Here is a 23,919-nt window from a genome sequence, read left to right as displayed (position 1 = left end):
CTTTGTTTCACTCCCTCCTCCTTCCCCCAAAATCTTCACCCGCCCCTTGTGTTTGCACAGGTCAGGCTCTTATGTAACCCATGCCTCTGGGCCACCCAAACTTTCTACTCCCATCTCAGTTCCCCATAAAGACAAAGGTCATAGAAATTGCATTCCCAGCTGGAAGCAGGAAGTGAGCTGATGTCCCATCATAGCGATGTGACAAACAGATGGGCCCAGGAGGAATGAAATGTACACAAACTCTCACTCCCCTCCCTCGCCCTCTGAGCAACTTCACCCTTCTGTGCTGTGCTGGTCCATGGCTGCGGACTTCAGGTGTTTACTGTCTCGGTTGATGGGGTCGGTTGAGGAAGGGAGGAGAGGAACAAAAACTATGACTGCTGTTCAGTGAGAAAACCAGAAAAGCTGTGAAAAGCTCAGCTAAATTAGTTCAGCACTTTATACCTCTTCCCTTCCTGCAAAGGGGAGTAAGTAGATATATTTTTACTGCGGAGAATTACTATTAATAATCAGGAACTAGAAAATGTGTTTGCCAGAGAGAAGACTTCATTGCAGAGAATTTATTATAACCAAACCAGAATCACCTCTTAGTGAGAGGAAAAAACAGCTTTGTCACACAGGCTCTGTTGAATGTCTCCGCAGTCTCTACAAGACAATGTCAACTGTGACTAATTTAACCCCTGGAAGAGCTGTCTGAGCGACCTGAAGATCTGGGTGTTTGAGGGTCTCATGCCAGGAAGCCCTCCCACCCCCAACTGTGTCTGTGCCATAGGACCCCAGTTTAGGGCCTACTAAATCTTTACTAGATTAAGAATTATGAACCAGGAAGATGAATAAAATATATATGCTGAAAGAGCCTGGGGGAGCATGTGTGTATAAAAAGTGAATCCCATTTGCAGATGCTAGATGTAGGCAAATCCAAAAAACAATCCAATGCTTCAGGACAATATTGTGGACCATGGAGCTGACAGGGAAAGACCTCCCCTCTTCCTCTAAACAAAGAGAACTGCTGGGTAAAAATCTAATCTTTAAAAATGTTAATATGTAGCCAAGACTGGAAGCTTAGCAGGGAAATCCCAGGTGCCAAGAACGGAGAGAAAAGCATTGAACAAATGAACGGACTTAAACTAGGTGGGAAGTGAGCAGGGATCTCCGTGGCAAAGGGGTCCCCCACCCCCCCACCCTAGCGTGTTGGGGCCTGACAAAGGTCTGGGGCTTGGGGCCAGGTTCTAACAGGGATAGATGATGGACCTCAGGCCAGCGCAGGGCTGAGCACTGAACAGGGCTCTCTGCATAAAGCTGAGTGTTACAAAGAGCTGCCCTGTCACTAAAATCAAACCCAGAAAAATTCCAGCCACTGGTCTGGGAGAGAAGCGAGGAAGATGCACTCTGGGCTCATGGCGAGATGAATCACCCAAAAAGATTGTAACTCCAGGCCTAAACAAGTCAGAATTCATTACTTTTACAAGGAAGGAACCCCCCTGCTGAGAAATAAACAGAACTAGTCCCACAGTGAAACCCAGAGGATCCTAGCATCAGGGAACAGAAAACCACCCTGCAGGGAAGTCAGTACCCCTGAGGCACATGATCCCCTAATGGAAAACAACCTCTGATGAAGAGGAGCTAATGAAAAAGTTATAGACCCCATGAGAAATAAACTACCATGAAGGAATATCAGCAAATTCAACCAACTGCAGGATCTGCAGTTCAAGAAACAGATAACAAAATTATCTAAAGTACATTAAAACAAAGATATTTAAAACATTCAAGGAGGAGGAAAAAATACCGAAGACTAGAATGGGGTATTATAAGGAAGAAAAAAAAATCAGAAGGCTATGAAAAAATAGTATGAAAAACAGAAGTCTAAAAGAAAGAAACAAAAAATATTGTCAAATTCAAAAATGAAACTTCAGTGTATGGATTAAAAAAATTGAAGAACAAGGTACTGCCACAAAAACCAAAATATAGATCAAAGGAACAGGATAGAAAGCCCAGAAATAAACCCATGCACCTATGGTCAATTAATCTATGACAAAGGAGGCAAGACTATATATATAATGGAGGAAAGATAGTCTCTTCAATAAACGGTGCTGGGAAAACTGGACAGCCGTAGGTAAAAAAATGAAATTAGAACATTCTTGGGACTTCCCTGGTGGCTCAGTGGTTAAGAATCCACCTGCCAATGCAGGGGACACAGGTTTGAGCCCTGGTCCGGGAAGATCCCACATGCCGCAGAGCAACTAAGCCTGTGCACCACAACTACTGAGCCTGCGCTCTAGAGCCCGCAAGCCACACCTACTGAAGCCCACGTGCCTAGAGCCCGTGCTTCACAACAAGAGAAGCCACCGCAATGAGAAGCCTGTGCACCACAACAAAGAGTAGCCTCTGCTCGCCACAACTAGAGAAAGCCCGCACGCAGTAACAAAGACCCAACACAGCCAAAAATAAATAAATACTTATTTTTTTAAAAAAAGAACATTCTTGGGCTTCCCTGGTGGCGCAGTGGTTGAGAATCTGCCTGCTAATGCAGGGGACACGGGTTCGAGCCCTGGTCTGGGAAGATCCCACATGCCGCGGAGCGGCTGGGCCCGTGAGCCACAACTACTGAGCCTGCGCGTCTGGAGCCTGTGCCCCGCAACGGGAGGGGCCGCGATAGTGAAAGGCCCGCGCACCGCGATGAAGAGCGGTCTCTGCACCGCGATGAAGAGTGGCCCCCGCTTGCCGCAACTAGAGAAAGCCCTCGCACGAACCGAAGACCCAACACAGCCAAAAAATAAATAAATAAATAAATAAATAAAGTAGCTATAAAAAATAAATAAATAAAAGAAAAAGAAAAAGAAAACTTTAAAAAAAAAAAATAAGAACATTCTTTAACACCATACACAAAAATAAACTCAAAATGGATTAAAGACCTAAATGTAAGACCAGATACTATAAGACTCTTAGAGGAAAACATAGGCACAACACTCTGACATAAATTGCAGCAATATCTTTCTCAAGCCATCTCCTAGAGTAAGGGAAATAAAAATAAACAAATGGGACCTAATTAAACTCAAAAGCTTTTGCACAGCAAAGGAAACCATAAACAAGACGAAAAGACAACCTGCAGAATGGGAGAAAATATTTGCAAACGGTGTGACTGACAAAGGATTAGTCTCCAAAATTTACTAACAGCTCATGTGGCTCAGTATCAAAAAAAACAAACAACCCAATCAAAAAATGGACACAAGACCTAAATAGACATTTCTCAAAGACATACAGATGGCCAAGAGGCACATGAAAAGCTGCTCAACATAACTAATTATTAGACAAATGCAAATCAAAACTACAATGAGATATCACCTCACACCCGTCAGAACGGCCATCATCAAAAAAAATCTACAAATAATAAATGCTAGAGAGGGTGTGGAGAAAACGGAACCCTCCTACACTGTTGGTGGGAATGTAAATTGGTACAGCCACTATGGAGAACAGTAAGGAGATTCCTTAAAAAACTAAAAATAGAGCTACCATATGATCCAGCAATCCCACTCCTGGGCATATATCTGGAGAAAAACATGATTTGACAGTATGCATGCACCCCAATGTTCATTGCAGCGCTGTTTACAATAGCCAAGACGTGGAAGCATCCTAAATGTCCATCGACAGATGAAAAGATGTGGGAATTCCCTGGCAATCAGTGGTTAGGACTCTGCACTTCCACTTCAGGGTGCACAGGTTCAATCCCTGGTTGGGGAACTAAGATCCCACAAGCTGCATGGCGTGGCCAAAAAAAAAAAAGATGTGGTACATATATACAATGGAATGTTACTCAGCCATTAAAAAGAATGAAATAATGCCACTGCAGCAACATGGATGGACCTGGATATTATCATCCTAAGTGAAATAAATCAGACAAAGACAAGTATCATATGATGTCGCTTATGTGCGGAATCTAGAAAAAAATGATACAAATGAACTTATTTACAAAACAGAAACAGACTCACAGACTTAGAGAACTGAGCTTATGGTTACCAGGGGAGAAGGTTGTGGGGGGTGGGGATAGACTGGGAGTTTGGGATTGACATGTACACAGTGCTATATTTAAAATAGATAACCAGCAAGGACCTACTGTATAACACAGGGAATTCTGCTAAATATTCTGTAAAAACCTAAATGGGAGAAGAATTTGAAAAAGAATAAGTACATGTATATGTATAATGGAATCACTTTGCTGTACACCTAAAACTAACACAACATTGTTAATTGACTATACTCCAATATAAAATAAAATTTATTTTTAAAAATTGAAGAACAGGGCTTCCCTGGTGGCGCAGTGGTTGAGAATCTGCCTGCTAATGCAGGGGACACGGGTTCGAGCCCTGGTCTGGGAAGATCCCACATGCCGCGGAGCAACTGGGCCCGTGAGCCACAATTACTGAGCCTGCGCATCTGGAGCCTGTGCTCCGCAACAAGAGAGGCCGCGATAGTGAGAGGCCCGCGCGCCGTGATGAAGAGTGGCCCCCGCTTGCCACAACTAGAGAAAGCCCTCCCACAGAAACGAAGACCCAACACAGCCAAAAATAAATAAAATAAATAAATTAAAAAAAAAAAAAAAATTGAAGAACAAAATGATAAACTGGAAGAAATTTTCTATTATGAAGCTAAGGGAAAGAAAGAGGTAGAAATTATGGGAGAACAATTTAGAAACATGAAGTTTAGAATGAGAGGCTCCAACACTCACCTAGTAGTGTTAGAAAGAAAATGGAGAGAATCAGAGACAGGAGTCAGATGATGTCTGAAAATTTTCAAGAATAAAGCTATATTCTCAGATTAAACAAGCAGAGCAAGTTCTGAACAATGCAAATAAAAGTACTAAATCCAACCTAGCCACATTGGAATGCATATCATTATAGGACATGAAAAGCACAGGGAAATATTAAAAGCCACCAGAGAGAAGGAAAACCATTAGATAGAAGACTTTTCGTCAGCCACAGGACATGCCAGAAGACAATGAAATAATACCTTCAAGGGGGTGAAGGAGTACCATGACCTCTTGGAAGAAATACAAAGGGTAAGAAAAAATATAAATGATGAAGGATGAAATGTATTATCTCACCTGCAAAGATTTTTACATATGTATTTCTATTTTGTGTGTGTGTGGTGAGAACCCTTAAGATGTACTCTCTTAACAACTTTCAAGTATACAATTGTATATTTCAAGTATAGTATTGTTGCCTATCACCACCATGCTGTACATTAGAGCTCCAGAATGTATTCAACTTATAACTGTAAGTTTGTACCCTTTGACCAACATTTCCCCCTTCCCCTGCCAATCACCACTCTACTGTCTGTTTCTATGAGCTTGGCCTTTTTAGATGCCACATATAAATGAGACATGGCATGTATATCAGCAACAGCTTAATACGTCTAACAAAAGAAAAAGTGTTCAGAACCAGAAATAACAGGCCGGATTAATCCATCAAATCCTGTACCAGTGAATATCATGTGACTCTTCCCAGGAACACTATTTCTATTACTCAGAATAGCAATTAAACAGTTCTTTAATCTGATGATTAAATTGCTTTTTTTTCTCTTCTTATGGCAGCCCTGGTACTACTTACTTCAGTTCTGGCATTTCTGGTTCATTCTAAGATGGAAGGGGATAAGTATAGGATTTTGATCCTTTGGCCGAAACACCTGGCGCAGGAGGAGGGCCAAACCTAAGAAAGCCCCATGAAAAACTGGTTCTCTTCTGAGATGTCCTGCACAGGTGGTTAAATCACTCCTCCTGACTCCCCCATCTCCCCAGAACTTCCCGGGGCTACTGCTGCTGCTTCCACACCACCACAGGAGAAAAAAACCTAACAGAAGGTACCATTGAGAGAGAACGCTGTGATTTTCTCTCCACATGAGCTGAAGGAAAAGAACAGACAAGGATCACAGACAGCAACTACGGAGCCAAGCATGGAACTCAAACTGAGACAGGAAGACAACAGTACAGCCATTTTGGAAAAGGACCAAGGGAACGACCTTGAGAAAGCGGGCTTGACAGGCCAGTAAAACAGCACCTAAAAGCTTGGGCTTCTGAGACAACAACCAGAGACTCACAGGAGTAAAAGATTAGCTCTATCTCTGTTCCACTGACATGTGTACATGGTTTCCAAAGGACAAAAGCGGAACTATAAATCCACCACCTAGCAGAATTGCCAAACTCCCAGTTCCCTGAAAGATACAGATAAAAGCTTGACACACATTGCTAAGGTGTTTTAGCAGGAAGCAGGCCCCCAGATGAAAACTGCTGACTGCAGGCACACAGACCCCAGACTGCGTGAAACCTGAAGGTTGATGATGCTCCAAACTTCACCTCCATGCCGACCAATCCAAGAACTGAGCACAAGCTGCTCAGGCACCCTGTGGTCTCCTCCCTCACACTGCCTTTAAAACCCCTTCCCAGAAAGTCCTCGGGGAATTGACACACTTTTCCACCTTCTCCCTTGTGCACAAGCTATCCTTTCAATAAAAAGCTTCGTTTGCCTAAGAGTCTTGTGGGAGCAATATTCCCTTCCATGGTATTGCTGTCCAAGAATCTGGAGAGGGCCCGATAACAGAACCAGTGAAGCAGCCCAGCTGGGAGACAAGAGGGAGTGGTAGGGACTGTGGCAGCCAAAGAACATGTGGAACAAGGCGGGCTTTACTAGACCTCCTGGTTTTTTGAGAAAACCTGAAATCCTGGCTATTCTTTGTTAAATCTTTTATTTTTAACTGTTGGTAACTAATTCACAGTGCCATTAAAACTGAGGAAAGCAAACAAAGCACATGTACAGGCTGAATCAGGAACAGAAACAGCCTGATTACATCCCCCCCGCTTGCTCTGTTCTCCTCCAGGAACAGTGGGGAATCTCCGAGGATACCCAGGCAACCACAAATAGTCCACTGCCTGGACGCGGGAGATACATCTCAGCCTGCTCACTGAGCCATGCAGTGACTCCCCTTTTGTGCTGCCCAGCTTAGGGAAGAGAGATCTGTATAACTCAGACCTGATGTTTCCTTCCAAACCCCCATTCTTTCACCGGATTTCCTGTCTCCCAAGCAGCTTGTCAGTGTGCCTTGTACTCACTGTCAAAACTTCTACTGTCTGCAGTTGGTTCTGCCTTCTAGGGCTTGGAGAAGTAGCTCTGAATAAGGAGCGTGTAATAACCTTGAATATTCAATGCTGAGGGCCCCGAGCCAGTCCTTCATCCTCTGCCAGCCTCCAATCTAGCATCTGACAGTTCGCCGATGGTCCCCAGAAGAATCAAAGTAGAGACACGCCCTGTCTGTCAGGAGACAGGACCCAACCAGAGGGCAGAGGTGGAAAGTAGCAGACAGAATCACTATTCCGGATGAACTGAAAAAATTCTGGGTTAAGATGCTGTTGCTCCTGGTAAGTAGCAGAACTCCAACAAAAAGACATGCGGGGGCTTCCCTGGTGGCACAGTGGTTGAGAGTCTGCCTGCTAGTGCGGGGGACACGGGTTCGAGCCCTGGTCCAGGAGGATCCCGCATGCCGCGGAGCAACTGGGCCCGTGAGCCACAACTACTGAGCCTGTGCGTCTGGAGCCTGTGCTCCACAGCAGGAGAGGCTGCGATAGTGAGAGGCCCGCGCACCGCGATGAAGAGTGGCCCCCGCTTGCCGCAACTGGGGAAAGCCCTTGCACAGAAACGAGGACCCGACACAGCCAAAAATAAATAAATAAATTTAAAAAAATAAATAAATAAAATATACTGGATTAAATAAAATATATTTAAAAAAAAAAAAAAAGACATGCAGCACTGGGATGCAGCTGAAAAGGGCCTTGGGGACAGGAGCAAAGTGACAATAATGCCAGCAGCTACCTGTGGCCAGGAGGAATCTAAACCCAGCAAGTGAGGACACCTAGTGCCTCTCTGTGGCTAAGGAACTTAGAATCTCATTTGTACCTAAAATTTTTTCTTATCTTATTGTTTTTTCCACTGTTGTGTCACTGCAATCCCGGGGAAGATCTAAGTTAGCTTCTAGGAGTGTGTACAGAAGGATCAGGAAGGATTCAGAACATACAATACCAGCATAAATGCCACCTCACCCCCACCCCCCAGGTCCAACCCAGAGCTGGGAACTGTTGAGGCTGCCAAAGGGGAGACAAGAAGTTAGACAAGGTTCAGGGGCTTAAGAGCAGCCCTCTTCCCCTCAGGGGCAGCCAAGGAGACAAAGAATAGAAAATGACATCACAAGAATCCCTGAGTCACCACTTGAAGAAGAGCCACATCAGATTTTGTACAAGCAAGAAATAAACTTTCATTCTGTTGAGCCACTGAGATCTGGGGATTGCTTGTTACTGCAGCATAGCCTAACATTACCCTTAGGCAAGTGCCTAGAAGGGTGGGTGGTTTTGGAATGGGTATTATTACTCAAACTCAAGGAAAGCATCTGGGTGGCAGTGTGATTTGGATGGGGAAAAAATAAGCATCATATTAATGGAAACAGCCTTTGGAAGTAGTTCATCCTGATTCATATTCCAAGTCTACCCCTTACTATTTGTGTAATCTTTCTAAGCCTCGTTTCCTCATCTTTAAAATACAGCTCACCGGGACCTCCCTGGTGGCTCAGTGGTTAACAATCCGCCTGCCAGTGCAGGGGACACGGGTTCGATCCCTGGCCCGGGAAGATCCCACATGCTGAGGAGCAATTAAGCCCGTGCACCACAACTACTGAGCCTGTGCTCTAGAGCCCGTGAGCCACAACTACTGAGCCTGCGTGCCTAGAGCCTGTGCTCCGCAACAAGAGAAGCCACCGCAATGAGAAGCCCGCACACCTCAACGCAGACCCCACTTGCTGCAACTAGAGATCCTGCGCGCAGCAACGAAGACCCAACGCAACCAAAAATAAATTAATTAAAAAATAATAATAATAAAATAAATAAATAAAATAAAATACAGCTCACTTCTAGAGACCTCAAAAGATTGCTACGAGATTTAAATGGGATAATCCATATAAGGTATGAAATGCAGTGGGTGCCTGACACTTAGTAAGAACGTAAGTCTTAGCTATTCCTCATCTAGCGATGCTTTGGGGCCTCACATGCCAAAGCCTAACCAAAGCTGAACATGGAAATGGGTCAAGAAAAAGTTGAAGGTTATCACTCGTTGTCACACTGCATAATCTTGCCATTTAAAAGAACACTTGAAAGCCCAGAAAGGAAACAAACCACCTTCACAAAGGTTGTATTGGGGAGTTGGAGGAAGTGACCCTCCACCTCCAATACACAAATGCACTACGGCAGGGACCTATTCACCATCCCCTTTCCTCTTCCACTGCGCACAGCTAACCTAGTTCCCAGCCTCCCCGCTAGAACCCAGCTCTGTAGAGCAGAATGTAGGAGCAAGGCCACTCTATCCTGGTCCATAGGATCCTCCTATGAGCAATCCTCCAGGCATGATGACCTTACAAGCCACATGTGAACCAGTGGAGCCTGGGACCCCGAGTCACTGCTTAGAGGACAGGTGTCCACTGATCAGGAGACCCACCTGCACTTAGGTTAGCAGAAAATAAACTTCCTTCAAGTTTGAGTCATTACATACTTTTGGATTTGCTCACTGCAGTAGTTAGAAACTCTTGTTCTCTAATAATTTCTCGAAAATTTTCTTTTTAAAATTTTTTTTTAATTTTTAAAATTTATTTATTTTATTTTACTTATTTTTGGCTGCATTGGGTTTTCGTTGCTGTGCGCGGGCTTTCTCTAGTCGCCACGAGTAGGGGGCTACTCTTCGTTGTGGTGCGTGGGCTTCTCATTGCAGTGGCTTCTCCTGTTGCAGAGCACGGGCTCTAGGCATGCGGGCTTCAGTAGTTGTGGCATGTGGGCTCTAGAGTACAGGTTCAGTAGTTGTGGCACGAGGGCTCAGTAGTCGTGGCTCACGGGCTCTAGAGCGCAGGCTCAGTAGTTGTGGCGCACGGGCTTAGTTGCTCCACGGCATGTGGGATCTTCTTGGACCAGGGCTCGAACCCGTGTCCCCTGCATTGGCAGGCGGACTCTTAACCACTGTGCCACCAGGGAAGCCCTGTCGAATATTTTCTAATTCAAGTACTTATGTTGGGGGAAAAAAAAAAAAAAATCACACCTATAAAGGGCAGAGTTTTCATTTTGTTTTGTCAAGGTAAGTTATAGTTATGTATATAAACAATAGGAACCGACTTTGATTCACTTATTCCAAACATCTCAGTCACTCTAAACAAGGAGATAGTTTAAGTTGTTCTGTCTGCTCCCTCCCTGATCACCAGGGTCCATCACTTCCTGAGAACACTCTCTAAAATCTATTAATGTAGAAAACAGTGCTGTGTCTGGCAGGTAGGAAAACAATTGAGCTATCATCATTGTATCTTTAGGCAACCTTGTAACAATTTAGTTCTTTGCAGGCAGAGGGAGGACAGAGCTGGATCATCCTTCATCAAATTTAACACCTTAGCCAGGTTCCCTCCCCGCACCCAGATATGACCTCCCTAGGCCTTTCTTTAGGCTCAGTCTTCCCGCTGATCCGTTCCCCCATCCTTGAATACCCAACAGAAGGGCAGCTGGTCACTCACCCAATGCACGGGTTGGTCTGGTACCTTGGCGCTGTGTAGGAGAAAGGAGAGATGTTCTTGTCTACAAAAGACCCAAACCCCAAGCGGAAGTTGCTGGTGAGCTTCCTCATCTCCTCGGCAAGCTTGGTGCCCAGGCTCCGAATGTTGTCCAAGTCATCCTTCATGGACAGAGAGAGGTCCATCAGGTAGTACAGGTCCACTGGATAATCCTCCACCTGTCGAACCTGCAGCTGGAAGGTAGTCTTGTCACCTGTGCCAACCGAGAGACCGTGCGTGTTAGAGGTCATTCAATTCGCTGGGGCTGAAGGGATGGGTTTTGCTTTCAAAGCTGGTCCACCTCTGACTTTTCTTTAGTGATTGTGTGCCTCTCAGAAGACATCTTTTTCACTCTGGAAACAGAGTGACCGAAGGGAATATGGGTGCTGAGGATGCAGCTCTAGGTTCTCCTTTCACACACAGGCCTCAGCATTTTTTAAGGAAAACTCTTTAAGAACCAATCTCCTTAGTAGTGTCCTGTTTTCTCAGCAAAAAGGACCCTTAGGTAATTGGCGGACAGTGAACCAGACAATTCCACAGACACAAATTGGGTGAAAGTAGCCCACCAACCACATACCAACTTCAGAGAAAGGACTGGCCAAGACGGGAATGTGGCCAGGAGACTGTAAAGGTGTATGTGAAACAGAAAACAGGAAAGAAGTTAACAAAAGTAGGGTACAGACATGAGTAAGAACTGAGGTGGGGAAGAGAGATGTACAAGGCAAGGGAGACTGGGAAAACAAAGATGGTTACTTAAAATACCCCCAGAGGGCAAAAATGTTTATGCTTACGCCGGGCCACCTATTTCTATCTCCCTAGCCATTTATCAAACAATCGTATTTTAGCTCTCCAGCATATCTGACATCACAGACACAAATCATTATTATCATAAATGATATGTATAAATATAGGAAGACATGGTCCAAATTTTAGCACCATCGAAAAGAAAAAGAAGAAAAAGAAAAGAAACACTACTAGATTTGCCTACAGCTACAAGAAAGAGAAAATAACTTTTGGTTCTATAATAAGCAGTCAACAGCCAAAGGGAAAAGAAATTGATTCAGAGGAAAAGAAGAAAAAAAAGGCAGTGTCTGGCAGGCATGGCCTCTGCAAGCTAGCCCCACATGGTGTGTGGAAAGGCCCAAACCAAGTCAGCACAGTAACCGGAGGACGCGTGCCAGGATGATGATCCTTCAGCATTCATAATCTCTAAAAACACACTGTTCAGAAACAACTTCAAGTAGTGAATTTTACCAGGTGATCCTATCTGCCCTCAGGCTTGTTGGCCTCTCAGAGGCACCAAGAGATGTCCTTGAACTCTTCGGATAGAACTGTCCACACACATTTGAAATCTGGACATCCTTTGCGTGTTCAGAGGTGCAACGGCGAAGGTGGCCTCGCTCCCGCACGAGGGCCCACACCTCATCTGCCCGCAGTCACGTCTCAGAGGAATCGATCTTTCACCTCAAGCTGACAACCAGCGAGCTGAATGAAGCCTTCTTGAACTTGCAGGATAGGGAACCCAGTGCTCTGTGCTCCCCGCACCTCCTCCCACCCCAGACGAGGCATACTTCATTAACAAGATCTTAGTCCAAATTCCAGCTCTGCCCCTCAACTAGCGGTGCAACCTGAGCCTCCATTTCCTTAACTGTAAACTGGCAATAACAACAGCACTACAGCATTAAGGCTATGAAGCACTCATGTGGGAAGGAGTGTTCTGTAAGCAGTGAAGGCCTGCCCAAATGAAGGATGATTATTATAATTACCATGGTAGTCTGAGTGACAGAGCCGAGCCTGCTTCCCCTGACTTGTCCTTGCATGCGCTGCTCTAGCCTGATGATGGATGTAGTTTGGGTTGCCTGTTGGTACGAGCCTATTTTTAAAAGCCATTGGAGTCTGACTCAAACAGAGGAATGTTCGAGATTTCTTCCAGAATGAATTCCGGACTGCTACAATATCTGTCTCTGGTTCCCATGTCCCTGCACAGGGCCCCTCCCATCCCTGGATACCACATCACAGTGGGGGAGGGGCGGGAGGGCCTGCGATCATGTCCCCTCTGTCCAATCCCATGACCTCTTTACAAGGTCTCCTGTATTTTGTTACCTGTGCCCTTCCCCCAAGTTCCCAGGTATACCTTCTTTAATCCAGAATCCACTTCCACCTTTTGGGGGATTATGAGCAATTACAGATGAACACTTTAGGACCAGGAAACAGGGAACTAGCTTGGATTCAGGGAGGCTGGGAGGCACCCATGGGAGGGAAGTGGACACTAGCCTTGGAAAGCAAGAGCTGGGTTGGAATCCAGACCTTGTCACCAAGGGCTCAAGACCTCAGGCTCCTTTAAACTTGCTGCTCAGTTTCCGGATCAGTAAAATGGGGAGGATGCTAATTATTGTGGGTATTGAGGAGACAGCATATATAAACACCATACAAACGCTTCCACACAAGAAAAACATCGGTCTCAGTTCCCCTGAAAGTCAATTATTAAAGCAGTTTCCTGCGGGGCTAAAAAGAGAGACAGAACATTCTGCCAAAAACTTGAGTGTGAATGGTTAACGGCCTTGGGTATTATATTTAACTCCAAATTTTCCAGACATGAAGGCAAAGAGGGAAACAAGATGTGATACATAGGTCTCTTTGTATACTAAGAGGTTATCTATTCTGAAGTAAGAAATCTCTTGTCATTAAATTCTAAGAGAAATTGATCACTAAAACACACACACACCTCCCCATAGGGAGGCTGCAAATGGTAAAAAAAAAAAAAAAAAAAAAAAAAAATTTCTCTCCCAGTTTTCCAAGAAGGGAGGGGTATAAGAAAAGGGGTAATATCATTAATGTTCAGAATGAGGGTCTATGGCTACCTTATCTATGCTGGATTTTAAATGCTACAAACTCCTCAATGGGCCTTGGCAATAATGGAATGTTCTGTCAGTGTAATAGGGAAGAAAGAACCTTATTATTCTACTACAAGTTAATCACTAAAGGGATGTTGCCTGTAAGATTAAATTATACATACTGACCCATCTCTGGGAACGCTGCCTCCCAGGTAATGAGCGTTAAGCTAAAATACCTTTGTTTAGCTCACAGGAAACATCCTGACCAGGCCTACATGTGATTAGCTGCAAGAAGGAAGAAATTAACACATTCCCATCCAAGTCTGGCAGGAAGCAGGCCCTTACCCCCTCCCCTGTTAGTATTAAAGAAGCCAGAATTCTAACTCAGGGAAGATGGTTCTTTGAGACGCTAGTCTACCATCTCCTCGGTCTGCTGGCTTTCCAAATACAGTTGCTATTCCTTGCCCCAGCAACTCGTCTCTCAATTTACTCGCCTGTTGTGCGGTGAGCAGTACAAGCCTGGACTCAGTTACATCAGCAGATTTTGGAGGGACTGACATTTCTGGACCAGTTCTCAGCGTGGGTGCTAAGCGTGGGAATGAAGCTACAGTGCCGCAACTCCCCCACCGAGGGAGCCCCCATGGTTAGCTGACTGAAGGTGAAGCTGCTGCTGCACCCCAGGGGCACCCTATGCCGGGAGAGGGTCTGGGGCACGTTCTCCATCTTTGGGTACACTTCCGGAACCATGCACACTCAACAATACCTCCAGCCACCCAGTTCTGCACCACCCGAGACTTTATTTTTTTTTTTTTTATCATAACGACATTTCCTTTTTTTCTGTTTTTTTTAATTTACTTTTGGCTGTGTTGGGTCTTCGTTCCTCCGTGCGGGCTTTGTCTAGTTGTGGTGAGCAGGGGCTACTCTTCATTGCAGTGCATGGGCTTCTCATTGCAGTGGCTTCTCTTGTGGCGGAGCACGGGCTCTAGGCGTGTGGGCTTCAGTAGTTGCAGCACACGGGCTCAGTAGTTGTGGCTTGCAGGCTCTAGAGCACAGGCTCAGTAGTTGTGACGCACGGGCTCAGTTGCTCCGTGGCATGTGGGATCTTCCCGGACCAGGGATCGAACCCGTGTCCCCTGCATTGGCAGGCGGATTCTCAACCACTACGCCACCAGGGAAGACCCCACCCGAGACTTCAAACCAGTCGCCACCTCCCGTGAGTCCAGGAGAGTGAGAGCCAGGCTCACCTTCACTGTGGGCACTTGATCTGTGCCAGTCTCTGGTGACACCGCCCAGCCCACGTGTCCCCCTCCTCCCTCTCCATATAAGACCCCCTTACAGGGACTTCCCTGGTGGCGCAGTGGTTAAGAATCTGCCTGCCAGTGCAGGGGACACGGGTTCGAGCCCTGGTCCAGGAAGATCCCACATGCCACGGAGCAACTAAGCCCATGAGCCACAACTACTGAGCCTGCACTCTAGAGCCCGCGAGCCACAACTACTGAGCCCGTGAGCCACAACTACTGAGCCCACGAGCCACAACTACTGAAGCACGTGCGCCTAGAGCCCATGCTCCGCAGCAAGAGAGGCCACCACAATCAGAAGCCCGCGCACTGCAATGAAGAGTAGCCCCTGCTTGCTGCAACTAGAGAAAGCCCACGTGCAGCAACGAAGACCCAACACAGCCAAAAATAAATAAATAAATTTATTTTAAAAAGACCCCCTTACAGGCTCATCTATTCCTGTGGCTGCAGCCCTCCTGTCTGGAACCATCCCCCATAACCCCCGCCTCAGGACAAGCAGCAGGATCAGAGAAATAGGAAAAAGCAAACCCCAAAGAAAACCTTATCAGGGACTTCCCCGGTGGGCCAGTGGTAAAGAAACCGCCTCTCAATGCAGGGGACGTGAGTTCGATCCCTGGTTGGGGAACTAAGATCCCACATGCTGCGGGGCAATAAGCCCGTGCGCCACAACTACTGCGCTCGCGGGCCTCAATTAGAGAGCCTGTGTGCCACAAACTACAGAGCCCAAGCGCTCTGGAGTCCACGTGCCACAACTAGAGAGAAGCCCACACACAACAAAGAGCCTGCGTGCTGCAACGAAAGATCCCGCATGCCTCAAAGAAGATCCCACATGCCGCCAACTAAGACCCGACATAGCCAAATAAATATTAAAAAAAAAAGAAAAGAAGAGAAAAGCTGATCACCTCACACCTGTGAGGAGGAAGCTTCTCCTGCAAGCAGCCCCTCCCATGTCCTGCTGGTTTTTCCTGCTTCCAATGCACCCAGCCCCAGCTGTATTTCGCACAGAATTCCTGCCACTGCTGGTTTCCTAAGTGTAGATTCTCCCACCATAATCAAATATCAACCAGCATTCCCTCTGAAATGTATTTTTAAAGGTTTCTTCTATCTTCCCTTCAATAAAAAGTGAAAAGTGAGCTTTTTCCTTAGGAACATATACCAGATGACAAACATTACCAGAAAATGAAAGTAGCGAATTCTAGCAACAACTTTTGGGTTTTTTAAGATTGATTTTTGTTCAAATATTAAGACAAAGTAGTGTCTCAACAGATAAATACTCCTGCTATCCCCAATATAGTTTTTTGATTCCCTAGAATTATACTTCTGTGCTAGAAATCGAAAGAAACATTAAAATCAGCTATGTTAAAAATGGACTACAGCTGAACAGGGAATTAGGGGCCTAGTGCACAACTTATAAGACTATCATCCAGCTCTCTGTTCACTGCAGCAGAAGGCAATCAGTACCCAGAATTAAATCCAGACCCAGAACCAAAGAACCACCTCACTGGCCGCCCTGCTGTACCAAACACCACTCCCCACCTCAGAATTCTGACACTTGACAGATGGAACCATTAGAAGAGTTACTGGCCTTTACAGTGTCTGACCCCAAGCAATTAGGGCTTGGCACTTCTAGTTTCCTTGAAAATAATCTTATCTTAGTTCAGGCTGCTATAACAAGTACCATGGACTAAGTGGCTTACAAACAACAGAAATTTATTTCTCACAGTTATAAAGGCTGTAAGTCCAAGATCAGGCCAGCGTGGTCAGGTTCTGGTGAGAGCCCTCTTCTGGGTTTCATACTACAGACTTCTTGCCGAAGTGGAGAAGCACCCTCCAGGGTCTTGAGGGTTTTTGGGTTTTGTTTTGATAGCACTAATCCCATTCACGAGGGCTCCACCCCATGACCTCTCAAAGGCCCCCCTTCATTTCCTAATACCATCACATTGGGAGTCAGTTAGAATTTCAACATATTCAGTCTATAGCAAAGCACTATCCATCCATCATCAAGTCTTTTTAAGTGAGCATTGTCAGTCTGGGTAGCAGAAGCAATACCTAAGTCAGGTACCTGCCATCTCCAATCAGAACATGGGAGAGGGGAGAAAAGCAGCATAGATAAGGGCTGGCAGGAAGCCCATATCAAAAGCAACCAATCACCTGTAGTTTAGTCAACAGTATGATACCCAGGTCAATTTCCTGGCTTTGATAACATACTCTGGTTATGTAACATGTTATCATCAGGAAAAGCTGAGAAGGGTACACAAGAACTCTCTATTATTTTTGCAACTTCTTGCAACTCTAAAATTACTTCAAAATAAAATATTAAAAAAAATTTTTTAGCTACCAATCAGAGGTCAGTTTTTAACAGGCTAAGGGACTGAGGCAAATAAAGACTTAAGTAAACCTTTTCTAACTGCTCCACCTCTAGCTTTTTACCATTTCAATATGCTTTAAAGTTTACGTCCTTTCTTAAGGATTTTATACCCTTTGTTAAGGTTTCTTTAAGATTGTTATCCTGACATACAGTTTCCAGGACTGGAAACAAAATGGAAAACATGATCTTGTGTTTATACAAAATCTTGCTTAAAGTTTGGCAGTTCCTGAAAAAGTTAAACATAGAATTACCGTATGATCTAGCAATTCCACTCTTAGATATATAATCAAGATTATTGAAAACATATGTCCACACAAAAACGTGTACATAAATGTTCACTGCAGCATTAGTCATAATTGTCCCAAAGTGGAAACAGCCCAAATATCCATCAACTAAAATGTGGTGTATCTATAAATATACAATGGAACATTATTTGGCCATAAAAAGGAATGAAGTCCTGATTCATGCTACAACATCAATTAATCTTAAAAATATTTTGCTTAAGTGAAAGAAGCCAGAAATAAAAGACAACATATTACATGATTTAAATGAAATGTCCAGAGTTAGCAAAACCTCAGAGATAGAAAATAGATTAGTGGATGTCAGGGGCTGAATATGGCGTGGAGGCAGAGGATAAGGAGTGACTATTAACGGGTACAGGGTTTCTTTTCGGGGTGATGAAAATGTTCTGGAATTAGATAGTGGTGATGTTGTAACCACCTTGCAAGTACACTACAAACCACTGAATTGTATACTTCAAAATGGTGAATCTTACGGTATGTGAATTATATCTCAATTTTTTAAAAAAAAAGCAAAACAAAATATTCTGCTTAAAGTAGAGGAAAAATTTTCTTTCTTTTTTTTCCAGGCTTATCCTGGAACAATTAACTTTGCCTTGGTGAAGTACCTCACATATTGTGCTGAAGCTTGTCCTTGACTAGTCTGGCATAAGGCTAATAAAGTGCTACACTTCATTCAACAAATACCTATTATGAGGTATTGGGGAGCAGGGCAAAGGAGGAGACAGGAAAGCATTTCTAAAAATACACAATGGAAAAACCGATCGTTACATACCTGAACGCCTTCCTGAGTCACGGGGGCATTACCTTGAAGTAAGTACCCGCTTGGTAAACTGAAAATGTTGTTAATTGCAACATACCATTCTCCCTTTTCCCCAAATAAATATCTGTGGTTTGCCTGTCCTTCTCTTTATAATTACTGAAATTTTCAAAATTCGAAGAGGCATCATCGGCTTCAAGTGTTTCTATATTTGAGAAACATGTTCACAAGGTTCTAGACCTCTAGGAATTCAGATTATCATCTGATCTCCTCCTAGTCTTCATCTCTACAGACTGAAACACCCTCACAGCTTGGGTGTGCCTTCACAGGGCAGCCAGCCCCTCCTTCACCTTGACCACCACAGCAAAGGGCTCTCCATCACCGCACCTTCCGCAGGACCAGAGCTACACACAGCACTCGCATCACGATTTTGTATAAACACAGGATCATGTTTCCCATTTATTTCCAATACTGGAAACTGAATCATAATGCTTAGCGAGAGATTTGACTATACCAAATAAGACTGATTTCTTTCTTTAATTGAGTATACGTTGAGCTTCACGCATAAATAAGCATTGTGCATAAACTTCGTGAGAACTTTGACAACTCTGCCCAAGGAGGGTGCCCTCACTCAAATCACTTCTTTGGGGGCTGTTTTAAAAGCCAGTTGATAAGTCAAAGCAAACAACAGTCTCTCTGCCTTAGAGCCACACCTGAATTCTGATTTTGCAAACTGGAATTGAAACTGTGACATCTCTGATTCTGTGTGACCTCCAACTCTTCCCTAAATTAAATCTACCCTAAAGAATAAGGATTTGCCACCATGAAGAATGTTTCTTGGAGAGAGCACCACAGGCTCAGAGTAATTCTAGATGAGCAGTTCCAAAAATAAAAACCTCCCTCGATGATGACCCTCAAACTATAACTCTTCTGGAGGTGTTAATTTTGGTCCTTGTTTCCAAAAATTAAGTGAAAACAGTACACAGTAATAAATACATTGTTAGTATATGAAAAATATGAACACATATACAAAGACAGAAGATCTAGTAAGAATGAAAAATAGTGTTAAAGTGAATGACTTTAAGAATTTTCTTGAAGTGACTGTTACACTGTTACGTTAAAAAGGAAAATACACCATTGATGTTAGTCGTAACCATTCTTATCATACACTGCGTTCTGATATATTAATAGTCTACAACAACGCCTACGTCCCCTTCTAGGTCAGAGCCCTTGACCCTGAGCCTGACTCCACGTGGGGAGAGGCATTCATCTTCCCCCTGGAGGACACCACCGGACACTGGCCCACAGAAAGCTTCCTCTTCTCTACCCACTCACACAGCTTTGTAAGGGCTCCCTTCTCTCTCTCAACTTGGAATCTCACTAAACAAACGGCGAAGTGTCCCCTCCAGTGAGATGACTTGTGAAAACAGTTACTTCAGCTAATCCCAGCACTAATCCCTGGGCCATCCAGCAGTTTATGCTGCTCTAATGCCACTTATACCCTTCTTTGTTTCTTATTTCCAAGACAATTCAATAAGCAAAATAAAACAGTTCTCAAATACATGGTGACTCAGCGTTCTTTCTAACGACAACAAGAAGAACAGGCAATACTAAGAGCTTAAGACGTACAGGGCTGTGCTAGATCCATTTCTGAGACATGAGAATCTCTATCCAAATCTAGACGTGGCTGACTCCAAAATCTGCATCTTTGGCCATTACTCTTTGAAAACAATAATTAAAAGTTCTTCAAGTGCATTTATACAAAAAGTCTCATTTAAGCCTCTGAACAGGGCTGTGAGCAATGAAGGTGACAAAGACCCTGAGATGCTAAGGAATAGAGCAGCTTGCCCAGGACCCCCGAGCTAGGAACAGAGCCAGAGCCAGAACCTAGGACGGCCAACTAGATCCCTCATCTTTCCACTGACCCAGTGCCCTGAAGTCTAAACAAACCACCTGGAAATAGTTATTGCCAGTGGTTTCCTAGACAATGAGAAAGAAGAAAAGGCTAAAAATCAATGGGATTTGGGAAAAAAGCTGCCTTCTCTCAACAATGTGATACTTTCTAATTTGGTCACATTCACATCCTCCCTTGACATCGCAAGGGACCTATTATGTAGAATACAAAACGACAAAAGTGGTGAGCTAGAAACAACCATGAGTTGTGCAACCACAAAGACTCAATATTGAGTCAGGTTCGCTGCTCTGACTGGGAGCCCTTGAGCACCCAGCTCCTCAGATGTAAAGTTACATCAGCTACCTTCGGGTAGGTCAAGTAATAGGCACAGAGTAGGTGTGCAAAAACTGTCAGCTCCCTTATACCACAATCAACTCCAGGGTTGGCAGAGGCTCCAGGGTCATAAAAAAAATAAATAAATAAATCTCTACTCTGCAAGTTCGTCCCTTCAGAACGCCACTGATTCAAATGGAATTTGCTGACAGGAAAAAATACTTTCTCCTGGCAGTAGCACGTTCCCTGAGAAACTTGCATTAACTAGGGAGTAAACATACCAGCATCCTCCCACGGAAAACAAGAACATTATTCACAGTTGTCAAAAGGTGGAAACAATCCAAGAGTCCATCGATGGGTGAATGGATAAACAAAATGTGTCTATACGTACAATGGAGGATTATTCACCTTGAAAAGGAAGGAAATTCTGACACGTGCTACATCATGCATGAACCTGGAGGATGCTACACTAAGTGAAATAAGCCAGTCACAAATGGACAAATATATATGTGAGTCCACTTCTATGAGGTACCTGGAGTAATCAAGTTCACAGAGACAGAAAGTGGAAGGGTGGTTGCCAGGGGCTGATGGGGGAGGGAGTGAAGGGTTAGTGTTTAATTGGTACAGAGATTCAGTTTGGGATAACAAAAAAGTTCTGGAAATGGAGAGTGGTGATGGTCAGACAACATTGTGAGTATACTTAATGCCATTGAACTACACACTCAGAAATGGTTAAAATGGTAAATTGTACGTTACATATATTTCACAATTTTTTTAAAATAGCAAAGGTACTCTGATCATCCACAAAGGCCTTGGACTCTGCTTCCTGGGGTCTGGACCACACCTCACCATTGCCCCCTCCCTGCCCGGCTCATCTTTCCACCATCCTGAACAGGTCCACCCCAAGGGCACTCACCGGGCCGCAGGTTCACCGTGACCTCCTGCGGCGTCATCTGGATGACGTCTGACCCTGCGGGGCTGGAGCCCTTGCTGCTGAGAGGCAGGCTCCGCAGGACCTGGGTGCTGCTGACCGGACTCTCAAACTCGCCGCCACAGCCGTTCCTGACCAGGTTTGCCTTCAAGTCGCACCGGGAGGTGACCGACCGCAGGCTGCCAAAGTCCTGGAGGTGCGGAAACAGGGGAAGAGGGTAGGAGGCGGTCAGAGCGGCTCCAGGACACCTCAGGCTGTAGACTCATCACCACCCTGCGACCTTAGACCCTCTACATTCCACTTCCTAAAAGCGCACAAAACAATAACTCCCCCAAGTGCCTCACCAAGCATCATGAGGGTTAAGTGAGGTGTCGGATGTGAAAGCATTTTGTAAGCTGTAAACATGCACAGTAAAAATGTTTGGTCTCGTCATTTTAATGGTCAAAAACGCTCCTTTAAAAAATGTGCCTGTCAGGGCTTTCCTGGTGGCGCAGTGGTTGGGAATCTGCCTGTCGGTGCGGGGGACGCGGGTTCGAGCCCTGGTCTGGGAGGATCCCACATGCCGCGGAGCAACTAGGCCCGTGAGCCACAACTACTGAGCCTGCGCGTCTGGAGCCTGTGCTCCGCAACAAGAGAGGCCGCGATAGTGAGAGGCCCGCGCACCGCGATGAAGAGTGGCCCCCGCTCGCCGCAACTGGAGAAAGCCCTCGCACAGAAACGAAGACCCAACACAGCCAAAAATAAATAAATAATAAATAAATAAATTTATTTAAAAAAAAATGTGCCTGTCTACATGATAAGGAGGAGAAAATAACTGATATGGTCAAAAGTTGCATAACTAAAAATTTTTGAAAGATACCATACAAGCGGCCAAGTAGTCATCACTCAGACAATCAAGAGTTAACTTCTGAGCCGTTCCCTCATCTACCATGCAGGCACAACCATTCTGGAGAGCAATGCGGTACCTTTTGACCCCTCGGTCGCCTCCTAGGAATTTACCACAAGAAAATTATCAAAAGGAAAGCAAAACTCTATAAGATATATACTGCATGTTCTTCAGAATAGCACAATCATAAACTTGAAGCCAAAATCCCTAAACCAGAAGAAAAATATGGTATATCACCTCAATAGATGATACAGCCATCACAGATAATTATGAAGACTAAGCAGAAATTTCAAAACATTTATATTAAGAAAAAAAAAATCAGAAAATAGAATGGTATATGCATTAGGATGCCAAAGAAAAATTAAAAATTAAGATAGTTGAGGTGTTAGGGGAGAGGGAATAAAATGATATTTTTCTTTTTCTCTTTATTGTTGTTTAAACAATAAAGCCACATTGATAAGAAAAATCTTTCTTTTCTTCAGTTGGATTTAGGAGAAGGCTGTGCATCAGGATGACCCACCCTAGTTTGGGGCACTAGGAGTTTGGGCCATTTACTTTAAAATGATATTATATACTTTGTTATCAAGTAGGATACCTGTCAGCAGTGATCATTTTCCAGTAAGGGGGTTTTCAATGGCAAAGCAAACCCATTCATTGCTGGGTGTAGAAAAGAAGATCCCCTCCTCCAGCTGGTTGGACTGGAGTAATGGCTGGAGGAGTGAGATGCTCTCTCTTCCTCCCGCCACTGTAAACACTTTGCCAAAGAGCCTCAGATGAGTCAAGAGTCCGCTGACCGCAGAGGGGCTCCCCTCCCCCTTCATCATGGTCTAGGATGCCCCAAGACCAGTCAATGCCCACTGGGGCCTTTGCAAGATTCAAGACCAAGAAGTCAAGAAGACTTTGCAGTATTTTTAAGTAAGTAAAACCAGATGTGTTGTTCTGGGCCTCTGTGATTTTGGTTTTTCGTTTGCTTATAACTGAATGTTTTTGTTTTTTTTTTTAATTTTGTCTATTGAACTCTTGACATGACGGGAGATCTTGCATGTCAACAACCTCGGGACTGCACTGTAAATATAAATGGCTCCACAGACACTTGTGGAACAGGGTGAGAACAATGATTATTCTAGAAATTACAAGATTCCAAAGCTGAGGTTTCTAAACTGGGTTCCGAACAGTCTAGCTTGGCTCTGATGAAGCAGTAAAAACCTCCCAGGGATAGGGGAAAGGAGAGGTAACTTCCTGAGGGCCTTACAGGTATGGGACTGCTGTCTTGAGCTGTGTGAAGCACAGGGTGAATTAGCTGTCCAGAGCTGAAAGGGCTTAGGGGTTTGCCTGCTCAGAGCTTACGTGGCTAGAGAATTTCTGAACTTCTTGCCAGCGTGCTGGGCCTTGCTGCCAGCTCCTCCAATTCCAAGGAGCTGGTTGTCCTCCACCCAATTCTGATTGTCAAAGTGCACCTGTCTTGACCAGACCACTGCACATCCCCTCCCCACCCCACCCCCCCACCAGGCTGGCGAGGAAAGCATCTTCAATCTCCCAGGAGCGATGGAAACCCCTAACGGCCCTCCCCTTGGTCTGAAGCAGCCTGCACTCCGGAATAGACTAGGTCACAGAGCCAATCTGTTCCACCCTAAGCAGGAGGCAGCTACATGATTCCTCACCACAGCCTCAGCCATTCACGTCATCAAAATCATTCCCTAAT

At 44.8% G+C, this 23,919-nt stretch overlaps 1 protein-coding gene across 1 annotated transcript in view; it reads right to left on the bottom strand.

Annotated features, from left to right (window-relative positions):
- ITGB5 (integrin subunit beta 5) overlaps nt 1-23,919 on the bottom strand; it is a 111,988-nt gene that overhangs the window by 70,357 nt on the left and 17,712 nt on the right. The window contains exons 3-4 of the mRNA XM_057544988.1: nt 21,317-21,521; nt 10,579-10,828 (exon numbers count right to left, since the gene is read on the bottom strand). Coding sequence (XP_057400971.1) covers nt 10,579-10,828; nt 21,317-21,521 — 455 coding nt within the window. The remainder of the gene's footprint in view (nt 1-10,578; nt 10,829-21,316; nt 21,522-23,919) is intronic.

Source organism: Balaenoptera acutorostrata, chromosome 4 (genome assembly GCF_949987535.1).
Source record: "Balaenoptera acutorostrata chromosome 4, mBalAcu1.1, whole genome shotgun sequence".
Classification (NCBI taxonomy): Eukaryota; Metazoa; Chordata; class Mammalia; order Artiodactyla; family Balaenopteridae; genus Balaenoptera; species Balaenoptera acutorostrata.
This window is presented reverse-complemented; position numbering and strand designations above follow the sequence as displayed.